Source organism: Gavia stellata, chromosome 1, assembly GCF_030936135.1.
Source record: "Gavia stellata isolate bGavSte3 chromosome 1, bGavSte3.hap2, whole genome shotgun sequence".
In the NCBI taxonomy this organism is placed as follows: Eukaryota; Metazoa; Chordata; class Aves; order Gaviiformes; family Gaviidae; genus Gavia; species Gavia stellata.
This window is the reverse complement of record NC_082594.1, coordinates 125,373,267-125,394,378: the sequence shown is the minus strand read 5'-3', so window position 1 is coordinate 125,394,378 and position 21,112 is coordinate 125,373,267. Positions and strand designations below refer to the sequence as shown.

General features: G+C 43.2%; 1 protein-coding gene across 1 annotated transcript; it reads right to left on the bottom strand.

Moving 5' to 3' along the window:
- Nucleotides 1-3,223: 3,223 nt before the first annotated feature.
- TBX19 (T-box transcription factor 19) lies at nt 3,224-17,106 on the bottom strand. Its single transcript, XM_059823116.1, has 8 exons — nt 16,749-17,106; nt 10,739-11,003; nt 8,156-8,290; nt 7,281-7,342; nt 6,106-6,167; nt 5,263-5,454; nt 4,250-4,382; nt 3,224-3,458 (listed from the first exon to the last, which is right to left on the bottom strand). The coding sequence occupies exons 1-8, from the start codon at nt 16,943-16,945 to the stop codon at nt 3,224-3,226; spliced, it is 1,281 nt and encodes a 426-aa protein (XP_059679099.1). The 5' UTR covers nt 16,946-17,106.
- Between the last annotated feature and the right edge of the window lie 4,006 nt (nt 17,107-21,112).

Here is a 21,112-nt window from a genome sequence, read left to right as displayed (position 1 = left end):
TCCTCGCCCTCCGGCTGTCCAGGCGAGAGGCCTGACGGGACAGGGGGGGTACGGCCCCGCTGCCTTGCCGCCCCTGCACCCGGCATTGCTTCTCGGTCAGGGCAGAACCTACCGCGTGTCATGGGCCGAGAGGCTCCGTGAAGTTAAACAATATGAACTGTCATTCATACCAGGTAGTAGATTTACCCTGGAGACCTTAAAAGAGCTCTTCCAGTCTCTTAGGGTATTTCTCTTTCCCAAAATCAAGAAGTGACCTTGTCAAAACACATAAAAACGAGGCGGGGGGGGGTGGGGGTGGGGTGTGTTTGCTTTCTTATCTTGCTGCAATTACATCTACTGCCTATAGAAACCAGTGAAATATTCAGTCAGGAATTATTATTGTGTGCTTTTCAATGGCAAGCCAAAATCTGTTGGGGAGCAAAGGCACTACAGGTGCAAAACCAGATCCGCAGTAACAGCTTATTGAGAGGGGAACGGTTTATATTCAGTTTAAGGGAATCTGCCTCCCACGGGAGAATGGTGCCGCCAGCATCCCAGCCTGTTACTGTGCTGTGGGGAACTCTGTTGTGCTGGGAAAGGAGATCTGCAAAATTAAAGCAGCAGCTTTTCTTGTGAACAAGTGGCAAAAGCTTTCTCCAGTGCTCCCACTGCTCCTTAGAAGTCATCTGTCCAAGCCAGATCCCGATTCTCAAAGCCTTTAGCAATGTAAGGAAACGCCAAGGTAGTGAGCAAGCCTGGGGTATTTTTATCCCTCCGTGTCATTTCTCAGGCTTTGGCTAAATCAGATTGTCTGCAATGACAAAAACTTAGCTTGTTTCTGAGATCTCAGAACTTTTTGCCTCTGACATGCCTGTGACAGGAGTCACGGCTGCTCTTACAGTGATAAGAAAGAAAAATTACTCTGCCTGTTCACTTTGATCCTTTTTTCATCCTTTCAAACATACAGGACTATCAGGAAAACTAATTGGATTTTCTCCTAGATTGTTTACTTGGGAAATAAAAACGCAGTTTGTGTAACACCTTATGATCACTCTTCTGTTACTGTAATGCAGTATATGGGGAAATAACAAATTATCCAAGTCGTTAACCATGAAGGAAGCACATAGCAAGTCCTGGAACATAGAGGAGTCACCACTGGCCTTGTTTTAGCATCTATAGCCACCTTATATAGCCTGGGCCCGTGGCGCGTACGTGGGAAGCTGAACAGCCAGAAGAGGGTAGCATAAGTTTGTTAATAAACCTCATCTGTAAAGCAGAGCTAATTGTGAGAGAAACACTTAGTTACATTTCTGGCTGCAAGGCAGAGAAACGTAACATTGAGAAACTCATCACCAAGCTTTTGACAGAATGCGGAAAGGCAGATTTACAGTCAGGACTGACAAGGATTAGACCGCAGAGCCACAGAGCTTCTTACTCTCTGTTTGCTCCCGTTTGGCCAATGGCTCTATTAATAAAAACGCACATCCAAAGCAACTTCATGATCTTGCTTTTAGGGGATAGCAGCACAAGACAGTAAAACTAACAGTGTTCCTGAGTGCATCCTGGCACATCGTCTTGCTTGCAGCGAATCTGAAAGGCCGGATGGGGAAGTCATGAAAACGCGTAACACTGACAGCACCTTAAGGGGATGGTTCAGGGCTGAGGGAATAGAATACGAAACAGGAGCTTGCTGAGTTCACCAGACAGATGCACATTTGATGGCCTGAATCAAAACGTTCTCCTTGCTGCTGCCCCTAATGTCTACCGAAGATAAAAATGCTGCTCCCAGAGCGTGTATGCAATAAATGTGTATTCACAAAGGGAATGTTGCCTTATCTGGCAGAAGCAGAAATACCTCTGTAGAGCAGAGCTTTGGAGAATCCTCTTCCATACCCATGCTGAGGATTTCCTCTTCAAGGGCTATCTATCCAGCTCCTATCAATGCTCATGACTGTAAACAGGACTGAATTGCTGCTGGGCATTTCATTATACAGAGACATATCTACATGAGTTAGCTTGCAATTTTTTCTTTACCCTTACAAAAGATGGGATGGCAGCACTCTTCTCTGAGAAGTTGCTAGGGCTTGCCTGAGGAGGTGAATGAGAGGACAAGGAAGATTGGGGGACAACTTACTATCTGCATCACGCTAGTGGTTAGAAATCCCGGCCAGGATCAGGCCTCCACTGTGCTTGATGTTGTACACTCACACAGGATAGGAAAAGCTGTAGCGTGAAAAAAGAAGCTGGAACAGACAAAAGGCAAGAGGGGAAACACGTACAAAGACATGAAATACCATGCCCAAGAGCATACAGCCAGTCACTGGCCAAGGTATAGAAAATTCCTGTCCTGTCAACTTGCTTCTGGCGGAGCTGCTTTAAATTGCTCAGAGGCTGTTAGGTGAAAAAGACGGTATGTGCATTTACACCTTGGAAAGGCACTGAGGAGATAATACACCATTTATTCATATTTTATTTGTACTCTATACTTGAAGCAAAATGGAAATGCAAGCTGAATCTTTTTTCTGGAATTCTTTTCCCTCCACCCTTTCAAAAATAGCACATATAGAAAACATTGGAACTTTTCATGTCAAAGACCATCACATCAGACTATATATGCTAAACCTGCTGCTACAATGCAGCCACTTTCTCAGTCTGAGTGTGTCCGTTATCCCTATAGCACACAAACAGGAGCTGGGGAAGGGAAGGGCACAGAGAATACTCTATGCAGGTGACATTAGGGTGCCAGACTAATTTCATCCCCTGAAGGGTTTAGTTTCAGGTATTGTGGAAACCTTCACCTGACAGATTCAGGAAGTCTTTAAAGCAGTGCTGTCCCTTCAAATTACCGGTTGCAAACTGGCTCACAGTTTCCTCTGGACTCAGCCGTTAGTTACAGAAAAGACTTTTAAAATGACATGCAAATATCCAGCTGCCATGTCCCCTTCACTCAGTCCCATGTCTCTGACCATTTTTTACATGATATAGAAGCAAAACTAACTACAAAGGTTCTTTCTGGACATCACCCTGAATGACGCATAAAGGTGACAGTAATAAGCTGGTTCCCATAACATTTCCTGCCTTTGCATTATGCATTTTGGCTTCTCTGGCACGTTATGGAAAGGTGATGTTTGATGAAGTCGGTTTTCTGCATACACATCCCTGCTCTGAGCTGCAGTTCTAGGGGATCGCTTGCCATTTGTGCCAGTCTTGTTTGGCTGAGCTTCTCTCGTGAGCTGCCTGTCCGTTAAAAGGAGTGTGAGGCTGTCCACGCAGAGTCGGCTAGTCTGGCTAGCGAGGTTTCCCCTTGCATTTCCATGCTGCCGGATACCGTGCCCTGCAGAGGGATTTGGACTGATGATGCAGTGGGTAAGGGGACATTACCCCTTAGAAACATGCTTGAAGGGCTGCTGTTGACCTCGCTTCCCGGGTTGGCAACATTTACAGCACTGTTGCTCACTGTCCACAGGCAAGGGTAGTGGCTGGAAAAAATGCAGTACAAATTAAATGACTTATTTCAAAGCATTTGCCTCTGCCACAGTAAAGTTAAGTGCGTTATCTGCTAAAAGGCAGCTATCCGAATCGAGTTACTAAACTACATCAGCCTCACAGGTCTTCAGTGAAAAACCACCAGCGACCATCAGACCCGGTGACCTTGGAGGGAGGGATGGAGAGAAATACACAAATACACATCAGGTTTCAAGATCTAAAGATGTTTTTCATGAAGCTTATGAATTTTAAAGAATTGCAACTGATTTTCCTGGAACCTAAATTAGAGAAGAAATGTATACATTTATTTTGGGAAAAGAAGGGAAAATATTTGATAATTAATTGACTTTCTGGGTCTAAATTCCAGCCATTCCTAGAACTGTTTACTAGCCTATTAACAATATTTTTATAATAGAACATGAATTAGATTGTTACATCCCTGCATGGGAGCAGGATCCTCATTTCATGCAAGAGAATAGTGAGGCATATATAGAGAAAAATAATTTGGCTTTAACACGTTCACAGATTGTAGATACCAGAGTTCTCTGTAGCTGTTCCAAGATCCTGGTTTTCAGCAGTGCTGGGGAAAAATGAAGCTCCCATTGATTTCAGAGCAGGGGATAATTAGCTTGTCGGAAAGATCTGTCCAGGAGTCTCGAGTTGGGCACTTAGGACATGTTTTAAACCCTGGATGCCAATTAAAGCTTAGAACAAAGTGTGAATCACCAGAGCAGTCCTACAAGCCTCACTGCTCCTAATACCAGCAGTTTTCCCGTAACCTTACCTGGGTCCAGGGCTGGCAGCTCCCTTCGCGTGAGGCACTGAGAGCAAATTAGCATGTGGAGAGGATGGCAAAGTCCAGTTGTCGTGTCCTGAGAATACCTGAAGATTATTGCTGGAGCTCTCCAACAAATTAACTTGGGGGGGGGGGGGAAGGGGGGAAGGAAAAAGCAACAAAGAAATCCTCAGTGACTATTGCAGAGACATTGTCTTCAGGCAAGAGAACATGGGTAGGCCTGAGGAATCAATCTGATCACAAGGTTCCTAACCACAGGTAAAAGGACAAAATTCATGTGTTTATTAAGAGAGTAGCAAGGTGCCATTGTAATTCCAGGTGTGATATATGAGAAGGTACAGCATGATAGACATAGGACATGCATTTTTGCAAGTCTGACTAATAGTCTTTTCATTCATGATAATTGCCATATGACTGGCAATGTTTTGATACAGATTTCCTTGTAACCTGAGCTTAAATATTTCCGTTAAACAGGATGCCTGGCTAAATTATAATTAGTGAGCAGACTGCTTTATCCTTACTCTTGTTTCTGGCCAATTTCCTCTGATCAAAGTAGAAGCAATTTCTGGAACTCTGTACTCAGATCTAGAGAGTGAAAGGGACTCAAAAGACATTCTGGCAATACCAAAATGCCCTCATCTCAAGTCAGTTCCTACCCTGTTCCTAAGGGCTGCTTTGACTTGAGAGTGCAACTGCTTCATGGCATGACATTGAAAGGAGGCTTGCAATGCTCCTTTTGTGTAATTAGGAGCTGTACTTTAAGAAAGATCATTCACTCTCATTTATAACAGTTACAGTGCACCCAGCTCTTTGTGCCTCTTGTTTTCCTGCCTTAAACATACCCTCTGCATACAGGGTTTCAGCGCAGATTGTTACAGAGACTCACCATGCTCTTTCCCAGCCTCACCTCTTGCTTGTTTAAACACTTACGCTAACCTAAAGCAAGGGTCAGTTGTGCAGAGTGTCTGTTCCCTGGAAGCGAAGCAGTATTATAGTTGTACCTGTAGGTGAATGATTTCTTTGCATGTAGGAAGAAGGTGGGTACGGAGCAGCCCGATGCCCTCTCAGTGCTGAATATCGCTCGCAGCTGTGGGGAGTGTGTGGAGCTGGCAGAGGCAAAGGTCCAGTGTACTGATAATTAGAGCTTCCTGATGCGCACATTGCATCCGAGTTGGAAATCAACCAGCCACCTACTTCGAGGGGAAAGAGAGAAGAAAGCTATGACTGCACTAAAACACTGCAATACAATAAAGCAACCAGCCTTCTTGCAGAATCAGCTGTGCCTCAGAAATACCAAGCAGTTTCCAAGATACTGGTTTATGGAACAACTGACACAGAAAAACAACCGAAAAAAAACACCCACCAAAAAAAGCCCAAAACCACCAACCCTAAAAACAAGACCTGAAAACAACTAACAGAAAATCTCACAAACCAAATGAATGAAAGAAAAACTGACCATCATTAAAACAAACACAACCTCTGCTCCCCCCATTTTTTTTTTTACCTGTTCAACAATGAAAGGTAATTTTTTAGGTCACAAAATACTCACAGTTACAAATACAAAAAAAATAAAGGGGGGAGAAAGTCCTAAAAATGCCATAAATCTTCTGGATTCTAGATTCTTTTTAATATTGAAAAACTGGATCATAAGGAAAATGATCTCTCTGCAGAAACCGTCACATTATTTCCTACTGTGAGGTTTCTTCAATCTTCCTTTTTTTTTTAAAGGGTCCCACAATTCAGGGCTCAGTGAATGACTGGTATGACTCAGTTAATCAAGTCCCAGGCTCCCAGCACCTATCGTTTCACACAAAACTTCCAGCTGACATGAATAAAAACCTTACAGTGAGAATATGTCATATGTTGACCTTCAGAGACTGTTTCTGGAGCATCCTTGGGATGGTTTCTGAAAAGCAAAATGCTTAGTGGTAAAACTTCTCATTGAGCAATTACAAAAGAAAGTTAAAACCAGAACCATTCACTAAAAAAAAATGGAAAAGTAAGTTAAAAAGGAGGGAAATCCAACTTCTTTAATCACTTGCTAGACAGCAGTAGATTTTTCTGCAGTCTGCCATAAAGGAAGCAGGAACTTAAGTTTCATGGCACGCCTAAAAACGTTCCTAAGTTTGTGCCAAATTTGGGGGCTGAACCTGGAATTCTAAATCTACCTGTGGGCACTGTTCCTGCTTGCGCCACCAGCCTCAACCTGGCCTCCCGCCCAGACCAAGGCAGGGCTCTGCCTCCTGCTCTGCCAGGCAAGCCGAAGGCGGCGTTCCCCCTCCGCAGCTGGGAACCCTGACGCTGAGACACAGCAGCTTCTCAAGTGCCCAGGGGAACGGAAAGAAATACAGATTCTCCTGCAGGCATGTGGGACACTTCACGTGTCAGAAGACATAGCAGGTCCAAACGAAATTTATTAGCAATTATGGGCTGGAATGCACCACTTGCATCATCCATGCTAATGCAGTGGGGCATCCAAGTAAAACTTTCCAAGATAAACCACAATTTGTTTCTGATAGAAGCATCTCTAATATCTTACATAGTGAGCACCTACAGGTTGCTTTAAACAAACACATCATACATTATCACACCGGTTTAATAATAGCAATGTAGTTATATTACAGTTACGGTGCAATTTCACTTGAGTTATGCTTTTTACATGTGCAGTTAACTTTTATTCTCCCTGAGCTATCAATTTATAGGATTCATTGGAGCACAAGTACAATATAGTGAACATACATGGTGTATAACATTACTGGGGAAATTCACACCATCTCATTTCAGGCTTCTTGTGTAGACAGTGCTAAGTCCTAGGATCCCCAAGAGGATACTCACCCACTTCAGACCCTATTGTGGTAATAAGTATATAGAGAGTCTCCCCACTAATTTCAGTGGAGTGACTCTGAATTTAAGACAGCAGAAACAAGATTAAGTTATATAATTTATCTTTCACATTGTGATGCCACAATTTTAACCATATCAGTAAAATGCTACTGGAGAAAAAAAAAGAGGAACTCACCTTTCTTTAGCATCCAGGAAGGCTTTGGCAAAGGGATTATACTTGATTTTGAGAGCTGTTATCTTGAGTTTACAGAAAACAAGACATGTTAGTGAAGGCAATTTGGAATAGAGACTTGACAAAACATCTTCCAGAGTAATCTAAGTGGACCTGCCTTGGTTACCCCTACAAAACATATCCCCAACACATGATGGTTTCCAGAGCTGGCTATGAGAGAGTTTTCTCGTTGCGGGGTGTTGTGTACTGATCAGTGCCACGGGCAGAACACCAGTTAGGGCAGCCTATTGGTGTGGTCTAGTCTGGGAAATCCTGTGGGATGGTGAGCCCTTTCAAGAGAGTTTAGACATGGAATTCCTACCAAGTATAAATCAAATCTGCAGCAACACTAGCTAAGGGATATGGCACATGAGTTAGCAATTGTCACAATCCAAAGCATCCCTCAAGTATATTTTTGGGGTTGGGAAGAAATTTTCCCATGGAATGTTGTGCTGTTCTGGAATTGTATGTATTATAAGGAGGGGGGAGAAGATAGGGTTGTCATTATAGCTATCAGTCATTGCTGGAGAAAGATACTGGACTTGAATGTAGGGTTTTTTCCAGTAAGAGATTGGGGTGCCAGGACAGACAGACCAGTCTGGAATAGCCGTGGCAGGACATTAAACTAAACCTGGCTTAGTACTGCAGCCAGCTACTGGATTAGACAATGTTCTACTGCAGAGAGAAGGCAAAGTATTAGACTGGATGGAGCATTACATGGCATGGGACCGGTGGGGAAACAAGAAAAGGACCTGTCTGTCCATGCTGATCTTGTTGTCAATAAGCTTTTAATATATCTCATCAGTGATGACGAAGAGCACAGTGTGGCATCTGCCTACCTCTTCATTTTGATAGGCAGTCACAGCTATGAACTGCGTCTCAGGAAAGGAACAGTTCATCACCATCCGGTGGGGGCCTCCTACGCGAACTATGTGTACCTGGGGCTCATATTTATGCAGGGAGTTCAACATTATCTGCAGAAAACAAAACAAGACAGACAGACCCCAATGCCACTCTGGTATCCCACAGCTGCTCTTTCGCTCTGGCTCTGTAATAGACCAGATGTCATGGCTAAACCTCCCCAGTCAGCAATTATTGAGAGCAGAAGGGTGGGTGCCTTCCTCCCTTCTGATGAACCACAGGGCTGAACAGAGTGAGACTTCACTGGGCTTGGATTTAAAGCTTTCGATACAGCAGCATTAGTGAATATTTGTGTTAGCAGCTACAGCCTTCAAACCATCAGGCTTCCACTGCACCAGAGGCTGTTCAAGCAGTCAAGGGGTGATCCCTGTCCTGCTTCTACTATCTGAAAGACTCAGCATCACCCTCACAGAAATCAGGGCCAGGAGGGAGCTGAGGCAGTCACCTAGTCATCTTTCTGGGTAAGATGAACTGTACCTACACGAGGCTCAGGGGATGTCTCTAACCTGGCATTAAAAGCTCTGAATAGCATTGATTCCACAGTACACCTTCCTCAGGAAGGCTATTACATTGCTTAATTCTCTCTACTGCAAGAAAAAGATATTTTTTAAAAGATCCATACTTTGGCAAGTGCTGTGTGTATATATACGCGCACACAGCCATTAGCATAAAGCACTGCTAGCTAGCTATTACTTTCTAATAACACCATGGAAGAGGAAGCTGAAGCACAAGTGGGAACATGGTTTACCTTAACGCTGTTGTCAAAAGAAAACAAGGAGAGCTTCAGTTGTTACTTAGTGACTTTTGTTTGGGCTCTGTTTCTCATTTGGCTTTTCCTCCCTTCTTTTCTACTTTTTTTCCTCTCCACTTCACCATATATATATATATACACACACATCACAGAATCACAGAATTACTAAGGTTGGAAAAGACCTGTAAGATCATCAAGTCCAACCATCAACCAACACCACCATGCCCATTAAACCATGTCCCGCAATGCCTCGTCCACACGTTCCTTGAACACCTCCAGTGATGGTGACTCCACCACTTCCCTGGGCAGCCTGTTCCAGTGTCTCACCACTCTCTCAGTAAAGAAATTTTTCCTAATATCCAGCCTGAACCTCCCCTGGCACAACTTGAGGCCATTTCCTCTTGTCCTGTCACTTGTCACTTGGGAGAAGAGACCAACACCCACCTCTCTGCAACCCCCTTTCAGGCAGTTGTAGAGAGTGATGAGGTCTCCCCTCAGCCTCCTCTTCTCCAGACTGAACAACCCCAGCTCCCTCAGCCGCTCCTCATCAGACTTGTGCTCCAGACCCCTCACCAGCTTCGTCGCCCTTCTCTGGACACGCTCCAGCACCTCAATGTCCTTCTTGTAGTGGGGGGCCCAAAACTGAACACAGTATTCGAGGTGCAGCCTCACCAGCGCTGAGTACAGGGGAACGATCACCTCCCTACTCCTGCTGCCCACACTGTTTCTGATACAGGCCCCTGTTTTTTCCCCCAGGGTCTCTCTAACCCTCCAAGTTGATTTCCTGCAGCTTTTTTACCCCCATGCATACTTTTCTGAGGCCTTTGACTTTTCTAAGGTCCTGGATGCAGGACAAGAATTTGCAAATTCAGATCCCATTCTATGCTCCACAATAAATCTTGTGTGCTGATTCCGTGTGTGACTTAGGAAAAGTCAGGTCATCTTTCTGTTCTCCAGTCTGTAAAAATTGAGATAATTTCCTTCCTAATTAGGGTAGGCTTATGGTGGTACCTCACAAACCTAATGGAAATAACAGATAGAGAACATATAATATTTACGTGAAAGAAATTGATTCTGGGCTGACAAGTATCATCCAATGTAGGAGTTTCGTACAAAACAAACAAGCAAACAAAAGGTCTTGTGCAACATTTTACCTTTAGATGCATTATCAAAAATAAAATACAAAACAAAACTAATTTTCCTGTTTGCATTTTTATGGGGTTCAAAGAGAAAGTCACTTATTTCTGGTACATGTGGTTTCTTTCCAAAGGCCAAAGCTGATTCAATAGAATATTGATAATTATCATGATGCAGAAGCAGACATAGTAATTATTTCATTTAGGAGCAGCCTTTTATTCTGCTATCTGACTCCTGCCAACATTCCACTTACACCAAACAACATGGGGGAACACAACAAAAACCTAATACCCATGACCATTTTTTCCCCCTTCTCTGAAGTCCTATGTAAAAAACCCCAGCACATAAGACCAACTCTGAAAAGCCCCCTGATGATTAAGTAAACCACAGCACTCTGTCTCTCTTAACATCAAGAAGTCCATTAAAATCTGAAAGCGCCAATTAAGGCCTGTTTATTCCTGTTTATATTTGGCCTCCAGAGAATAATTGGCATCTGTGGGTGAAGAGGCCTGTAAGGGCCTCTATAATTACATAAATGCACCCTTGATATTTCTTGATTGGTAGGTGCTTGCAATTGAAGCCAAGAGGTGTATGGGGAAACATCAGGCCATACCTGCCCACTCCCATTGAGCTTGTTGGTGAGCTTGACTTTGCTGAAGGAAATGGCAGCTTTCATCCAATGGGCCCCGAAATTGGGAGAGTCCGGGTGGATGTAGACGCAGCTGTGGTTTGGTGGCTCTGGCTTCCCAGCCGGCACCCATTCTCCATTGACGTACTTCCAGCGGTGGCCATCAGTCGGAGCGAAGTCCAACAGGAAGGAATACATGGCGTTTGGGTCCAAACCCGACACGCTGATCTTCAAAACAGGGAACATCCGCCTGGCCAGGAAACAAGAGAGGGAGACACCACCGGAAACTGGTTTTGAAAGACTCTCCTCAGTATGTTTGTGACCAGATTAGGTCAATGTAAAAGACATCCTCCCTCCCTCCCTCCAAAGAAGTCTCTTAAAGGTTAATCCTTAGTTTTATTTTTATTTCAATCATTTGGAAAAAAACACGTTATCTCTAAAGCGGGGCACTTAATGTCTTGATCATGCCAAGAGTTATGAACATAATGAACTGTGTATAGCGTCAGTAGAGTCCATGGGATCTGGACATGCTAAATACATCCTTAGGTGTGGGACAAGAAGGCACGAACAGGATTGAACAGAGTTGAAAATGGCTGAGAAGGTGGAGCTGAACCACAGATTCACTGCATTAACTGCAGAATCCTATTCTAAAGTGCACTTCTTTGGTGCTTAGATTCCCCTGACACACACTCCCATACTCTATGCAGTGGCCAAATATCACCTTGTCTAACTCTGGTTATATCTTCTGAAGTCATCCTGCAGCCTCTGGCACTCAGGACATAATCCCAGCCAGGTACTCATCAGACTCCGGTTTGATTTATTGACCACGCTACTCTGTACAAAAGGTTTTTCTCCCTTCCTTTGAAGGGACAGTCATATTCTACAATCTTTGTGAGCAAAGTCAGTCACTTCCCTCTGTTGTTTCCCATGGTTCTTGTATTAATCCCCAACATCTCCCATTTGAGTAATGGTTTCGCTATTCTAAATGCCCTAGTAAGTCTGCTACGTTTTCCTTGCTTAAAATACTTCTTTACTTTATCAGGGTTGTGTCAGGTTAGTCTGGCATAACTTAAATATTATAAAATGCCTTTTTATCTCATTTTCCATTGGCTTCCACATATTTTGTTACCCTTGTCTTCAAAATACATCCCAAATTCTTATTACAGGGATATGTTAAAGGTCTGTACGTAGCCGAAATGTGTTTTCTCCCTTTCTTAAGTGCAAGTATTTACGTACTGCCCCACTACCATTACAGAAATTTCCAGTTTGAGAAGTCTGGTTAAAATCCTTGCTGTTAGACCTTGCACTTGGCAGTTCTTCCAGTAATGTGGTCCTACTCTTCCATATTCCCTGCCCTCATCAGCTTGATCAAGACAGGTTTTAGTTCCACCTTAGATGCAGTGTTGTCCATTACTAAGCTCTAAACATCTATCATCCAGCCTTCCCACCATCTTGTGCACTTAAAACTGAAATCCTGCCTTTGTTTAGTTTTGGGAAAATACTTCAAAACATCTTTTTCCTTGAGCGGCTCCTTCTGTGCTTAAAGGTCCAATGCCACCTTTTCTCAACACCCTTTTAATTATTATTTTTTCTTTTGTAAAGGAGATTTGCAGCAGCTCACAGCTAGACATTCGCAAGTTTTCTGTCTGTCCCAGTACTTGGGATTCATACCACACAGCTTTGAATTGGCATCTCAGGGCCTGAAAGTCTGCAGCAATAGAGTTAGTAGAGCTCCAACAGTTTCAGAAACTGGGCAAAATTTGCGGTCAGCAGAACAGAGGAGTCTCCCAATAAAGGTATCCTATTCATTAAGTTTCTTAGCTTGTCAAGGAATACACATCGTTACTGGGGAGGATTATTATAGCTATTATACATCACCTCCTACATTCTTCTTATATGCGTAAGAGACCTCCCTGCCCCAGACACCTCCGTACTGACCTCTCCTGGCAACTGCCGTTTTGCCATGCCACATTTTTTATGCACAGGCCAATGAATCTTCAAGCTCCTTTTCTCTATGGGTAGAGAGAGACTGGTTACACCAAGCAGCCACAGCAATTGCCTGAGGTCCGTGGCCCCGGGGCTAAGGTAAGGTAGCTCTCTAGGCTTAGGTAGCAGGGCAAGACGTCCAAAATACAGAAGAAGGGAACTGAAACTCCAGGCTCTCTCAAGGGCCCCTCAGCTGTACTCTCCAGTGGCCCCCGACAATCTCCTATGCTCCTGTAACATCTCGCTCACCACTTACCATTTCCGGACACGTTTATATAGTTCTTGCTGTATATATTCAGCACCTTCTGCTCCCAGGAAAAGACAGGATTTGAGAAATTTGAGATTTTTCTTCTAATATAAATACTTGGTGATGTAGGGCCAGTGCAACATTGAGAAAGATATATTGAACCGTGATCTTTCTAACTAAATAGAAGCTTAGCCAAGGATTTCTACACTACATATAATGTGTCTTTCTGGCCAGGATGCAGCTATCAAGCCAGGATGTGATAAAAAGTATGGATGCATTGCTCCCTGCACCCCCCAGATCTCCTACAGTCAGTCTTCAAAGTAACACACTTAGATAGTTACCTGAAATTGAAGTGGAGGGGAAAATTCATCCACCTGAAAATTTAATGTCACTAGATTTCTCAGAACTATTTGTGTTACATACATATTGTTAATTTCTCCGCCCACAACGCGGACTTCTCTGCCTTTCTACTTGAGAGGCTTGCGTTCATCCCAAAAAGACCTATAGACTAATGCTGGAAGAGAATACTGTGATCATCAACTCTTACCACCATATCACAGAGATTACGGCACTTCCCTGCGTTAACCTGCTCCACACACAGTTAATCCCCACCTCATTTGAACCAGCATGTCTTGACTGTACAGATTCTAATGATGGAAAACCTACCACCTCACTTGTTCTGCTGATTAAGTGGCTTTACTGTTATAATCACATTTGTCTTTCTTTTAGCACAATGATTTCTCCAAATGTGTTTCAGTCAGAATGTTTGGTTCAGCGATCAGGTAGGTACACACACACGTGACCTCCATTACTGCAATAGCTGAGCACTTCAGCCTCTTCAATTTATTTAGAGCAGATCTGCTACTATTACTCCACAGTATAGCACTTGAGTGGGAAGACGTTTGATATCAAACTTGAATATGTAGTAACCAGTGAAGTTGCTTTAGTATTTAAGCCTGAACAGGGCTTCTCCCCCGCCACATTTAACTGCATTGATCCGCTGTAGATTCTCCCCATACGCAGAGGGGAACAGTGGCACTTTCCTGCCTCCAGGCCATAGTGTGGATTGCAAAGTCTCAGGATACTGCATAGATAATACGAGAGAATTAGGAAACACAGAGAGAAAACTTACTCAATCAGAAAACAGAGTGTTTGATATTGAAATGCCAATTGAATACAATAAATCTGAGTAAAACAGGAGACGGATTCCCACCATATCAGCTGCACCCATTGGGATGTACTTTGTGATATAGCATGCGGTTTAATTTCAGGGGTGCCTGTTCTCTTTAGAATATATCCACCTTCCCCGTGTACCTGGGCATATGGCTATGGCAGGTGATTATTATAATGAAGTACGATACAGCAATGGAGACGTATCTATGTATTAACACCGAAGCTGGTCGATCTAATTGTAACATTGTGCGACCCTCGGTACCAATTAGAGATGACTCAATCGCAGCAGATAGAATTGTGCATGCTAGAATTTGACACTCGAGGATCACTAATCAATCAGCCTTTCATTCTCTTGAATGCTTCTGTATCAGGTTTTGGTTTAATTCTTGAATTTTGCTAACAATGTGTCGGCACAAACTACCTTAGTTATCACACGCAGAAGTTCAGACTGGCTTTTCTCATTAATCATAGAACTCAGTTTTCAAAAGCATTCATATACCTTTCAGCCAGAATGACTGAGTTAGTTCTACTGATTTAAGCAGCAGCAGAATTAAATCAATGTTTCTTCTATTGAGAATCCCTCTGGAGACAATCACTGAAGAATCTTGAACCTGAAAAAACCTCAGCACTCATAGGAAACTGTCTCAAGTTTGTCTCCTTTTGGATAGCATGGTGTTGTTCAGAGAGCTTTGCTGCAGGCCATGGTCTATATTTCTTTTTTTCGGTGCGCTGATGCATTTCTTATGGAAGATACTTTCAGAAATGCAAGAGATCCTTTTTCGTAGTCCCTGACGCTACAGTAACTTCGTTAAAAGGATTTATGCAGATGAGAGTGTAACATACTCTTACAATTTTTTATTTCAAGATTGCTGTAGTTTGATCATAAGAAACCCGTTCCTGCCCCCACTGACATTACTAGAGCTGTCACTGGCTTTAGGAAAAATAGGATCAAGCTGATAAGGACTGTGTAAGTTAGGATAAATAAAGATAAGCAGCTTATACAATGAAATAAGAAGTAACCAAACATATTCAAATAATGACAGATTCCCTTATCACCGTCATAAAAAGATTTTATTTATGCACTCAGCTAGACATTTTAGACATGCAATCACGATTTACATTAGCTGAGAGGAAAGAAGCTGAAAAAACCCTGTTGGTAAGGTGCGATTCTTTGTACCAATTTAATTAATTTGAGTCAAACCTATAATTTTTGGTCACTTACGCTGCTGAGGAGTCAGTTTAAGCTACCGTACACTAAGTGAAAGTCCACTCAGAAGTTTGCTGTAGCCTAACAGCAGTTTTTAAAGCAATTTTAAATGAAGCAAAAGCAGCTTCTGAGTGTAAAGCAAACCTCACCAGAAGATTTCTATCCCTATAGGTTATTAGGAGGAATCAGGATGGCAATAGGCAGTGTTACTCCAAGAGCTGATATTTTGGGAAGGTAGCTGTTCTCTCAACAGAATAACCTTGCTGAGCCAACAGACTAGATTTGTCCTTTTAAATGCTTTCACCTATGTCCCTTGTCAAGCTACAGTCAACAGCAGTATCGTCCACAAATTCTGCTAAATCAAAGTCTGCAAAATTAATAAAAGTCACACCATATGACTAAATTTTTCTCTCCATCTCTTCATTCCTTTCTCCTGTGCAGATCTTCCGAGAGGTCTTGCAAAAGAAACATGTGCATCTTGGGGGGGTGGGGGACGGCAGAGGGTGGCGAGGGTAGATTAAATAAAAACCTTAGTGCCACTGTACCGGCAAACCTTATTCTAGTAGCTGCCTGTCTGTTACGGACTGGACTCTGTTGTCAGTCCACTTCAGAGCAGAACCTCTCTGGAGAGCCTCCTTCAAGCCAGCGTCTGATTCAGAATTAGTGTCCTTCTCGCCAGGCTTTACTCTCTTTTCCTACGCTTTTCTGTGCTCCCCAAATAGTACGATATGTGATCCATGTACATCACAATATTTTGTCTTTCTAAAATTGCGTGTGTTAACCAGTATTCCGCACTTGTTTCTAAGGGCACCAGCAACAACTATGGAGCAACACAACTGCGGGACCATGCCATCCAGACTGCACATACATGCCTCATAGGGCACATTTTTAGCGTACCCCTTTCTAGTACAGACTGCTTGTACAAGCTGTTAATACCCAAGGCCAGAGAGACAGGAACTGCAGCCGGGGATAACAACACCAATCTACTTCTGTACAGTAATTTGAGGTCTAGAGGTAAGGACTTGCTAATAAAGGCTGATGATTATTAGTACAAGAAGTCATTCAAAGGGTTCTGAGAGGTCTCCTCTATTCCCTTGCAACAGTTCCCTTTTTGTGCAACCTTAAGTCAGTCAATATATTTCCCCAGCAAGTTTCACAAGCAGGAATAAAGGGTGGCGGGAATGGTTTAGCGTGACCAAAAAGGAGCAGGGACACCCCATTCTGTTCGTATGCTGGTTTTAGGGGACTGCAAGCCTGCAGGTATAAAACTATTATGTTCTCATTGCAGTTCTTTCAAGTCTGCACACACAGTTTGTTATTATACCTCTTAACCCCCCAGCTGTCATCTACACTTATCCCACAGGGATGAGCAGAGCACTCACCTGCCGTTCTTGGTCACGATCATCTCATTAGTGACTTCCCTGAATCTCTGCCAGAGCGTCGCATCCTCTAAGACAACCTGGAGCTGTTTCTCAGTGGGGTCGCCTTTGTCTCTCCCAGCCCGGAGTTCGCTCTCCACTACACTGAGTAGCCTGGAGACGGTGCAGTCGCTGGGCTTTTTGCAGCCCAGGTCTGCCATGACGACTTTACTGCCAGAAACTTCAGGTAGCTGTTAAAAGACAAAAATCATAAGCTAAATCAAAAAAAGAAGTCAGTTGATTGGCCACAGCCTGACAAACGTGCTCTCCGCACTCTTTTGACACTGACTAGCTTTCCTCTGGAAGTCCCAATGGGCAGTGACACCAGCGTGTGGAGGTTTACGCACACGCTCCACACAAAAAGAGGACTATCTTCTAATTACCTGTCAGACGGTCAGGTGGGTGGCAGGCTGATGACTCAATTGGCTGCCTTGAAAGAAGAGTCCTCCATCCAAATTAGCATGCTTTTATCTTTTTTCAACCTGAAGTGGGTCTAATTGTTCTGCTTGAGAACCAGGTTTCCATTAATGAAAATTGTTTCATTTCCAGACTGAAACAATGCATGGAAATTGCGTTCACGCTGATGCGGACTCTAACTGAAGGAGCTGGTAACAGTCAAGATAGTTACACAGAGAAGGTAGTCTTAAAATATTTTCACCAGGCATGTTGAACAAACACATTAACCTCGTTCCTCTATGTTCCTAAAGCAAAGTGTAATAGTAAGAGACCCTTCTGCACTGAGGTTTCAATGCACAAAGAGAAGGTAGCATCCCTGCACTCCACCGTTGATGCCTTCTGTGTCCACCCCTTGGTCCCACTGTCATTCACAAAACCCCCGCTGCACCTTACAAGCAGCTGAACTCCCCTCCGGCTGCATTTCCAGGGATAGACCCCATGCTTCTGGGGCTGGGTGTGAGCCTAACCGCCTGAGGCCTGGCATTGCTGACCTGCTGAAGGTGCATCTCCTACAAAAGCTCCCTCAGCATCCCTAAGCAGGCATTCCCTCTCGCCTCAGGCTGAGACCTTCTCTGACAAGCCTAATCCAACTGCACATACCTTCCACAAAGAAGCCACCATTTTACTGAGAAGTCCAACAATTTCGGCACTCAGCCAGGGATATGAGAGACCTGGATTCAGTTCCATGCTAAGGGGTTAAGTGGAGGCCACGTGAATACCGGTGACCCGCAAACACTGGACTTTGGCACATAACAAGGCATTTGAGTGCCTGATTTCTCCTGATGCATCCAGCTCTGATAGTGTCTCTGAAATTTCTGGTCTGTTGGACATGACATAGTCAGGGACTTGATTATGAAAGCATACTGTTGGAAGTCGGTTTTAGAGAAATATATTTTCTGGCTACTTATTGAGAACTTTGCATTTGTTTAATTCAATAGCCCCTGTTGAATTCCTGTGCTTCTGGTTCTTTCTAAAAGATGAAATGACTTGGTGGATCACTGATGGTATTTATAAAAAGACAAGAAAGGGTCTGGCAAACTTTGTAAAACAAGATTTAAGTTAAATCCATTGTTTCACAAGGCTCAACAGATCTTGCAGTTCAAAAACCCAAGAGATGCCATCTACCTAAGTAGCAAGGGCCAGAGCTTGTTGATCCTATTTGTGTTGTACGGCACCTCATTTGGCAACCAGTCCTACTCATCCCTCCAGCCCTACATGGAGTAAGAATACTGGCTGCAAGTCCTCAAACTGCACAGCTGCGGGTGTGCAGCAATGTGATCTTCTGCAGAACGGGAGACTTCAGGACAGAACACTCAGTTCCCAGCAATCTCGGCACCATTGGAAGGTGCAAGCCAGACAGGTCTGAGGTATTTCTCCATCTGGGTAATCCCAACCACGCTACTTTCAAACTTCACACTCTAACATATCTTCCCTCTCTTCTTTTCAGCCTTTATGTACCTTTTTTGAAGTGTCAACTCATAACAAAGTTACCTAGATTCCTCTATCAGTCAGCTCACCTTGTGAGTTCAACTAGGAGGTGGCAAACAGCAACTTCTAATTAATATCCAGCCCACTTTCACTGTTGAACAACTGAAGAATGTACTTTAAAATCTATAGGATGTTTAGGTAGTTGGAAGTGTGCCACTTCATATTTGGAAAAATAATTGCATCTCAGGTAGTACATTGTGTAACATGGAATACGTTTACTTTTGGATTCTCCTTTTCAAATGCTGAAAGAGGAGAGAAGCTACAACTTTAATTTTTCCCTGCCTGTGATCAAAGGACATAGCAAATGTGAGACAGTTTTTAGTTTCATTATATTATAAATGTACATAAACACAGAAATCAGAGCTGGTTGAAGTACTGTGCATTTCAATTCAACAACTTCAGTTTTTCAGACAACTCTAAACCAAATACATCTATGTTATTCTGGGATTTATTTATTTTTTTTTTAATTTAAGTCCTACTTCCACATAGCTTTTTTTAGAATTAGTTGCTCAGAAATCAGGAGATTCAAAGTTGAGGCACGTGCAGAGACAATAGCTCACAAAAGTAGTAATATTTCAGTAGTTACACACAGTTCTTTCTATAGACAAATAAAAAAGGGAAGCAGTTTATTTTTCAGAAGTACTGACTGCCCATCTCTCCCACAGGACTTCAAGTGGAGTGATACCACATCAGAGCCTCCAAAAAATCAGATCTAATCTTCCTTCCTCAAGATGCTTAGAGCTTAAAGGAAATCGAAAGCATGCACAAGGCAACAACAGTTCACGTTGGTGGAAGGGTTTCAAAATGAGGAACTGAAACAGTCTCACCACCACAGACTGGTGAATTGCTAGAGGTGAAGGATACGTTCAGCAAAGATGGACTGGAAATGGAGGCAGCCACAAAGCAAAAGAAAGGGAGGTCCTGCCCTGAGTGCATTGCTTGCCCAAAGCACTCCTGGGACAGAGCTGTGGAGAAGGAATGATATATGGAAGGAATGGATAATGGACCCATTCCAGTAATGGGCTGGGAAACAAGTTTTTCATCCATAAGACTGGCTTTTTTTTTTTTTTTTTTTTTTTTTTTTTTTTTTTTTACAACTAGCATCCCTAAGGGAGAAGCACGAAGGCATTTGCTTTGGAGTATCATACTAAAATTTTCATCCTGCACAATAATAAAATGCACTTTCAGGTACTAAAAGTAAGTTACACTTGGGCACTTATGGTTATCACTCATACAAGATGCCTAATGCTTGAAAGTCTTGTCTCCCAGAGGAACCCCCACACACACACAAATCTAATCTCTTAAAATACCTGACTTTCATACAGTTTGAATTTTAATTTTATAACTATGTTACCATAGCTCAGGATGCCTGCAACCACAACATTTTCCAAAATGAGCGTAGTTACCTGTGGTTGGCTAGTGGGAATAGCCCAATTGCTATTTTCAGCGTGGAGAAGGGTGTTTCAGCTGTAAGAGTTCAGACTAAGAGCAATTTGTGATGTACGTATCAACATATTAAGAAGGCACAGCTCACCACTGACACATCTTTCCAGCCTAGAAGAATTAGCCAAAGAAATAACAAGTTTGCACACATGCAAGCAAACGATCAGCTGAACGTGCTGGGGCCTGAGATTTTACTTTAAAAATACGTATCCAGACCCATGTGAATCCCATCCCACACATCAGGCTTCCTCACATTGTACATTGCCTTTGCTTCACACAGCTGCCATGGGAGAGGGCTACAGAAGAGAAACCAGACAGATAGATTCATTGTCAAAGTTATTGCTTATCATTGGCTTTTCATTTAAAAAAGAAAATATTAAGGGTGGAAATCTTTACTTTGAATATTCAGCCTGTTTTGGGAGCAGTAAGAGACATCCTCCAATCTTATGTCCCTCTGTTCACCCAAATAACAACTTTGCATACTTCCCAAACATCCCTTCTCTCTCCTACCTTCTTGTAAGATGAGTTTTTCCAAGTCTACAGATGCTGAAACAGAGGCACAAACAGATTAATGTCACTGGACGTAGGTATTACCGGGCACTGAGAATAACCCATTCTCAAACGTCAGGTGGGTTATTTCTTGGCTGGAAGTTACATCTCCCTGAACCTGAAGTTTGAAGAAAAGGTAGCGATGCGTAAGACTAACACAGTAATGAGGCGACTGACAATCACTGTCCCTGCAAGTGGGACAGAGCAGGGCCGAAGGACAGGAGACTATTACCCCTCTTGCACTTGTCTCCCGGTTAATTAAACAAGCAAATCAGTAGGGGCATCAGAGGGAGTAGAAAATGCTCATACAAAACCTGCAATGTTGTAAACTTCCCCTGAAACCCAGCTGGGCGAGCTGGGAACCTCCAAGCAGGGATCAGACACCTCGTGGC